Source organism: Triticum urartu, chromosome 6A (assembly GCF_056163025.1).
Source record: "Triticum urartu cultivar PI428250 chromosome 6A, HENAU_Tu73, whole genome shotgun sequence".
NCBI lineage: Eukaryota > Viridiplantae > Streptophyta > Magnoliopsida > Poales > Poaceae > Triticum > Triticum urartu.
The window spans coordinates 26031215-26038159 of record NC_141878.1 but is presented as its reverse complement, the minus strand read 5'-3'; the positions used below and the strand labels follow the sequence as shown (position 1 = coordinate 26038159).

General features: G+C 49.1%; 1 protein-coding gene across 1 annotated transcript; it reads left to right on the top strand.

The window, feature by feature from the left end:
* Window positions 1-1776: 1776 nt before the first annotated feature.
* On the top strand, window positions 1777-3174 carry LOC147963460 (wall-associated receptor kinase 1-like). The gene has a single exon (XM_087529584.1). The coding sequence runs from the start codon at window positions 1777-1779 to the stop codon at window positions 3172-3174; it is 1398 nt and encodes a 465-aa protein (XP_087385710.1).
* Window positions 3175-6945: the final 3771 nt, after the last annotated feature.

The following is a 6945-nucleotide window of genomic DNA, read 5'->3' as shown; positions in this document are numbered from 1 at the left end:
CATCCCCCTCGCCTCGCTTTATATATAAAGCACCGATCAAACAATCACCCAGTACAAACGCACGCCACCACAACACACGCACACACCCAGGACATGATACATAGGCACTGAGCGCAGCAACACTACCCCTACCACTACCGCCACGAAGAGATGAAGCCACATATGACGACACCGGAGCGCCGCCACCGCCCGATCCGAAGATAAGAGTTTCCCCTGGAGCCGCATGACGGGCAATGAGAGCCGCGTCGACGCCTTCAAGGAGGGAACAAGATTCGTCGCCGCTGGTTCGTCCGAAGAAAGAACAGGTTTTCACCCCGACCAACACTCACCGCCACCCAATGCCACACCCCGGCTACCACGCCGCCCACACGGCCATGGCCAGCGGGCAGCACTAAGCCACAAACTCTACCCACGAGCACCGCGCTACCACTACCAGGGCTGCCACCCTGGCTTCCAAGACCTAGAAACCAAACCACCTCACTCGAGACCCGCCGCTAACCCAACCAAATAGACAAGCGGAAAGGTCCCACCTTTCGCACCCCTGGGCGACCCCTAGCGTCGAGACCCAATAGGCCGGCCAGAACTGGCATCCATCGGCCTGTCCTGCAGCCCCGAGCATGAGACGAGCTTAGTCCTGTGACACCGTGAGGGGGACGAGGTCACTGCTGTTGCACCGTGCACGAGACGAGCTCGGTCCTGCCGCACCGAGCACGAGACAAGCGATGGACCGCGGCTTGAAGAGGGCCAGCACTTCGATGGAAGTAGTGACCGGGCAACGAGGAGATGGGGCGAAGGTCGACACGATCCGAACGCGGACGAGCCGACGCCAAAGAAGCCGGCCGCCACCGCAGTCAGAGTCGCCAAGCCACCATGAAGCCGCCACAAAACCGGGAGGCCACCACCAACGCCGGACCTCCCTGCGCCACCGCCCACGGCCAGAGCAACGGCCATGCCCGGCCGCTGCCCACCTACGTCGCCCGGTGAGCTCCAAGCGTCAGAGCCACCGGACACGCACCACCGATGCCACACGCCGGAGCGCCAACCACCACCACAGAACATGCGCGTCCACGCCCTGGCCAACACCACCGGAAGCCCCACCACCCCACCGGAGCAGCATATAGCCACCGGCGGCACCACCACCACCTTAGCAGGGCTACGAGCCTTCCCCACCACCACCAACCAGATCTGGGCAGAGCCACCCAGATCCGCCGCCAGAGCAACCCGCCTCCCTGGAGCCCCACAAGCCGTCGCTGGAGGGGGGAGGGAGGAGAGGGGGCCACTCCTTCAGGCCATCACGACGCTGGGGAGGGGGAGGGAGCCGAAGCAGAGGAGGCTCGCTGCCCGACGCTGACGGGCAGGAGGGGGAAACCCGCGACGTTGGCCACCTGCGGGCGGGAGGAGACGCCCTGCCGCCGCCTGCGCCACGTGGCCTTTGGCCGGCGACGCCGGCGGCGGCGGCGAGGGAGGAGAGCCCGAGGCGAGGAGATGGAGTGGCGGAGGCGCCCGGAGTCGCCCGCGGGAGCGACTCGGGGGTGCTTACCCATTAGGTCAATCTAAGTGGACATGTGAGAAATGTACTTATGCTTGAACAAACATAACATCCATTTCACAACATAGCTCAAGTTATAATAATGGCTGATATCTTTCCGCTTTAGAATTTCCAGCATCTCTCTCTCTCTCTCTCTCTCTCTCTCTCAGCCATATATCACTTGTCGTCATTGTTTACTATCTGGATCTTAACTTATAGTTGCAATTTTGTAGGTAGTTAAGACTTGGATGAATCGGTTGGAGGGATCGGATCAATGGGAGACACAGTTGGAGCAAGTGAGAGTATGCATTAAGATAGGGATGGAGTGCATTGACTCAAACCCAAAGAAGAGACCAGTTGCTCACCATATAAACAATAGGTTTGATAATATGACAAGTATCGTCGAAACTGGCACCAGTAGTTCATCAGTTGAACAACATGTTGGTTTTCTAAAGGAACAGTACTGTCAAGAGATAATGGCAAAGCTTTCGACTGAATACCTTGGAAAGGCCATCAAGGAACATGCTGAAACAGAAGAACTTGCAGAATATGTTGGGACACCTAAAGAAGATCAATGGCAGCAAGGTCGAGAAGAAGTTCCAGGTGATCAGTGGGTAGCGCAAGATAAAAAGCGAAATTTCATCCCACCACAAGGTGCAAGCATTTCTAGCTCTAGCTCTGGTTTGCTTTACAGGTTGAACAATTTGGACATCTTCAACACAAAAGCAGGCAGGAACTACGTGCGGTACGGTGGGCCTACATTGGAGAATCTAAGAGTTATTAAGATTTTCAAAAAGGGAGAGCTCAAGTCATTTTTAAAGGACAAGAATTTGATTGGAAAAGATGGCTTTGGAGAAGTTTACAGGGGACTTGTTTTTGATCTGCACGTCATAGTAAGGAAGTTGACTAGTGGTCGTGTGCTAGCGACAGATCAATTTGTAAATGAAGTCATCATCCAAAGTCAGGTCATTCACAGAAACATCGTTAGGTTTTTAGGTTGTTGCTTGGAAGTTGACACCCCGATGCTAGTCTATGAGTTTGTCTCCAAAGGTAGCCTCGATGACATTCTTCACAGCAACAAGGTGCCTCTCAGCTTAGATTTGCGTTTACGTATTGTGGAAGGATCATCAGAGGGTCTAGCTTATATTCATAAAGCATTTCCTAGGAAAATCTTTCATGGCAATTTCAAACCAGCAAAAATACTCTTGGATGACAATTTTATGCCAAAGATCTCAGACTTTGGCATGACAAGGATGTCCGGGACAGACCACAGACGAACCGGAAGAATTGTTGCTGACATGGCTTATACGGATCCGGTATATCTTAAAACAGGCCTGCTAACCGAAAAAAATGATGTCTACAGTTTTGGAGTAGTCATGTTGGAGCTCCTTACTCGGAAGAAGGCCACCCATGCTAAAAATAACAGCTTAATAAGTAATTTTCTTGAGAATCACAAGATGGGGAGGAAATCAACTAAGCTGTTTGATAAGGAAATTGCAATGGCAGGAGATTTGGAGCTTCTTGACAATCTGGCAAAAATTGCCGTGGTGTGTCTTAACCTTCACGTGGACGAAAGACCGATAATGAAGGATATTTCAGATCGCCTTTCGGCATTGTATCAACTCCGTAGACAAGTTGGGAGTTGACGTGTTGAAAAGCATTATCGGATTTGTTCGCTCTGCTTAGTTTTCTGGCGCTTAACCCTTGATTAATTACCTTGTGAGGGTCTATGTGTATACATTGATGCTGGCCCATCCCATCCTTGTGATGTTAGAGCAGCACTACAAGGCCTTTAATGCAAAGCCTGATTACTTGTTGCACTGTGCACTGTGTACTGTTTAGTGATCTAAACGCTCTTATATTTCTTTACAGAGGAAGTTTGTCTGTTCATAGTGTTTTTGATTAAGGCTGATCAGCTGATGGACATCACGTTGCCAGCGACCGAACCATTTGTCTGAATTCGTGTGGTGATACAAACATTTCGTCAGTATACTAGCAGCTGAAACTATTTCTGCAGTTGGTAGTTTCTACCCCCACTCTTCTGTAAAATGGTATTGTTTCGTAGGACTAGTGCTTGTCCGAACTTTGCACAGGTGCAGCACGCAGCAAGCAAAAGCACGGCAGAACAGAGGCATACAACACAGTGAGCGAGATCTAGGAAGAAGCATACATGCCCTCCCTGCAGGTTCTCTTATCTTTGCGCGGCATGCGGTTGTGAGCAGTCAAACCAGCTGTGCGACCCTCGATACATGCATATGAATTAGCGCTGCGATATACCAAAATTACGCCTTCAACGGCGATGCTGGAGAGAATAATGGAAGCTGATGTTCTGTTGCCACCCAGCTCCTGGGAAAGGAAAATACTCTTCCTCTTCAGTTCACGCCACGGTTCCTACTCCCTCCCTCCTGTTTCGAAACAGGGCCCATACTTGCTCTTGGTTTTTTTTAAAGGAGGACGACCCCGGCCTCTGCATCTGGACGATGCATACGGCCACTTTATTAATTATTGACACAAGACCGTACAGAGTCATACAACAATAAGTCTAAAGCCACCAAACTAAGCAACAACTATCGCTATCCCTATCCAGTTGATGTAGGGGCGCTGAAAGTCTGGGCCTAATACCAAATAGACCACGCAGCCAAACCTAAACATCTAAAGACTTGAGGTCCCACCCAGAATGCCTGCCGGGTATGGGCACCCACCAGTCCGGCGTACTTCTCAACCAGGACCCTTGCCGGGTATGAGGCCGCCACAGCCACCAGCCACGAATTCATCTTCAGAGTTGTACTGTTGCATCAACCTTGGCCGGTCCAACTGCCGCCGACGCCACCATGACGCCAGGCAGCGTCACCCTCCTGCGCGAGTCCATCTCCGCTCATCAGGCGCCCAGTCTCCACTGCGCCACGCCGCTGAGATCCGCCGTCATCAATGGAGCAGATGAAACACCGCTCCTCCTCTTGTCCCCTCCAACCAGCACTCGCTCCAAAACGATGCCCCCATGAGGGAGAACGATATCGATAGCACCGTCATCGTCCGATCCGGTAGACCCAGATCTAGGGTTTCCCCCGGAACTTCCCGATCAGGTTGATGAAACCTGCAACGACGATGCCTCCAGAAGGAAACGACGTCTGAGACGCCGCCATCGTCCGCCAAGACCACAATCTGGCGCAATTTTCATCGGAAGCCACGTCTTCCCGACCTCGTGGCTGGCTGGAACCAAGCGGAACCTCGCCACGAAGACGTATGTTGCCGTCGGTACTCCGGCGGAGATCCAACATCTCCTCACCGGTCCCTCCACGCGCCGCCGGTCGGCGAAAGGCCTCCCCGCGACGGATCCAAACGGGGCGTTGGATCCGCAGTAGCCGTCGTCACCATCACGAGCAGGACAGGCCACCTCGCCGGATGGGGCGCTGCCGCCGCCGCCATCCATGCAGGACCGCCGCTTCGCCGGCGATGGTGCTCGGGCCCCCGCCGCACAGCCCGGATACTCCGTCCTAGCCGCCGCCGTTGGATCTCATGAGAAGGGCCGCCCCCAACGCCTCAATGGGATCCGCCGCCTCCCCCCGCCCAGGACCTTTGGCAACCGGCCCGCCGCCACCGCGGCCCACGCCGGCGGCAGGAGGGGATGGAGGGGGAGGTGCTGGCGGCGCTAGGGTTGGGGCCCCTGGCGTCACCCGGGGGGAGGCGACGCGAGTTCACCACACACCAAACTTGATCCTCAATAAACGGGGGAAAACCCCTGTGCATCACCTGTCAATTCTAGAAATTGAACTCGGGTCGTTAGGCTGCACAACTGCATGCCCAACCACTGAGCCAAGGTACATGGAAAGATCCCTTCTTTTGAACCAAGCAGATTTATTAGATACCTGTAAAGGGAAAAAAAATACTCCCTATGCATGGATCAAAACCCCTTTTAGGCTTCGTTTGGCAAGGGCGGTTGTCCAGTCTCAAGGGGGTCGAGCATTGCCGGGGATTTGATGATTCCCTCCCTTTCACCCAATCCCCATTAATCCCTCCCCCTTCCTAATTCCCTGCATTTGATTAAACTTGTTCGATCTCAGCATCTCACACGATCTCCCCCTTGTCCAGTTCCATGAGTAGGCCCTCAGGAGTTCAGTTTCCACCAAGGGCGCCCCTGTGTCTCGCCTATAGCGAGACGTAGGCAAGCCTCATGTGAAGGCCAACGCGAGATGCGCCGGCCTAGACACGCCAGAGGCATCAACCTTGTTTTTTTTTCACTTTCTGTTTTAATTTTTTGCTTTTTTACTTTTGTTTATAATTCCAAATATTCCAAATAAGTATACTACAAATTCGAAATAAAACATGTGAAAAAAAATTAACCAAGCAATTGAATTTTTTTAGGGTGTATGGAGAAGATGCTTCTCACATATACGAAAAATGTATGCAAAAAATATAATTTTTTATTGAAAGGAATTGATCAAGCATTTGAAAAAAATGTCCAACATGTTTTTAAAAAAATTCAAGCGAGCATTTGAAAAATGTTAAATGTGTATCTAATTTTTTTAACAGGTATTAAAAACGTTAATCAAGCCTTTGAAAAATATTTAAAATTTGTATAGAAAAAATACTTGACCATGTAATCGCCATATGTCTCACTTATAGCGAGACGTACGCAAGACTCACGTGAAGGCCGACACGAGATGTGGCGGCCTAGACATGCCAGAGTACTCAACCTCATTATGTTCACATTTTTTTGTTTTCATTTTTTGTTTTTTTCCTATGTTTATAGTTACAAATATTCTAAAAATATATTACAAAATATTCTAAATTAAACATTTGAAAAAATGTTAACCAAGCAACTGAAAAATGTTAATGGAGAAAATGTTTCTCACATATACAAAAAATGTATGCAAAGAAATATAATTTCTTTCAAAGGATTTGATCAAGCATATGAAAAAACGTTCAACAAGTTTTTTAAAAATGCCAATCGAGCATATGAAAAATGTTAAATGTGTATAAAAATATTGACAATGTATTAAAAAATGTTAATCAAGCATTTGAAAATTTGACCATGCATTAAAAAATATTAAACTTGTATTTGAAAAAATCTTTAACTTATAGTAGAAAAATGTAATCGATATATGTAAAAAACATACAATGTGCATGGAAAACGTAGAAATAAAAAAATACAATTTCAAAAAAAAATGTGAATCTGCATTGCAAAATGTTAAACGTGTATATAAAAAATGTTTCTGGTATATACGAAAAAAGGTGAATGTGTACTTGAAAGCGTGAAAACCCGATAAAAGAAAGGGAAACAATGAAACAAGAAAAAAAAACAAGAAAGAAACAAAATGGAGAAAAGAAGAAAGAAAACTGATGAAAAAAACGGAGAAAACCCGTGAAGAAAAAAAGAAACCGGTAAGAACTGTGAAGAAATGAAAAACATGATAACA

What these genes read in the sequence shown, in the direction of transcription:
- LOC147963460 (XM_087529584.1), top strand. Translation starts at nt 1,777, where the DNA reads ATGAATCGGTTGGAGGGATCGGATCAATGGGAGACACAGTTGGAGCAA.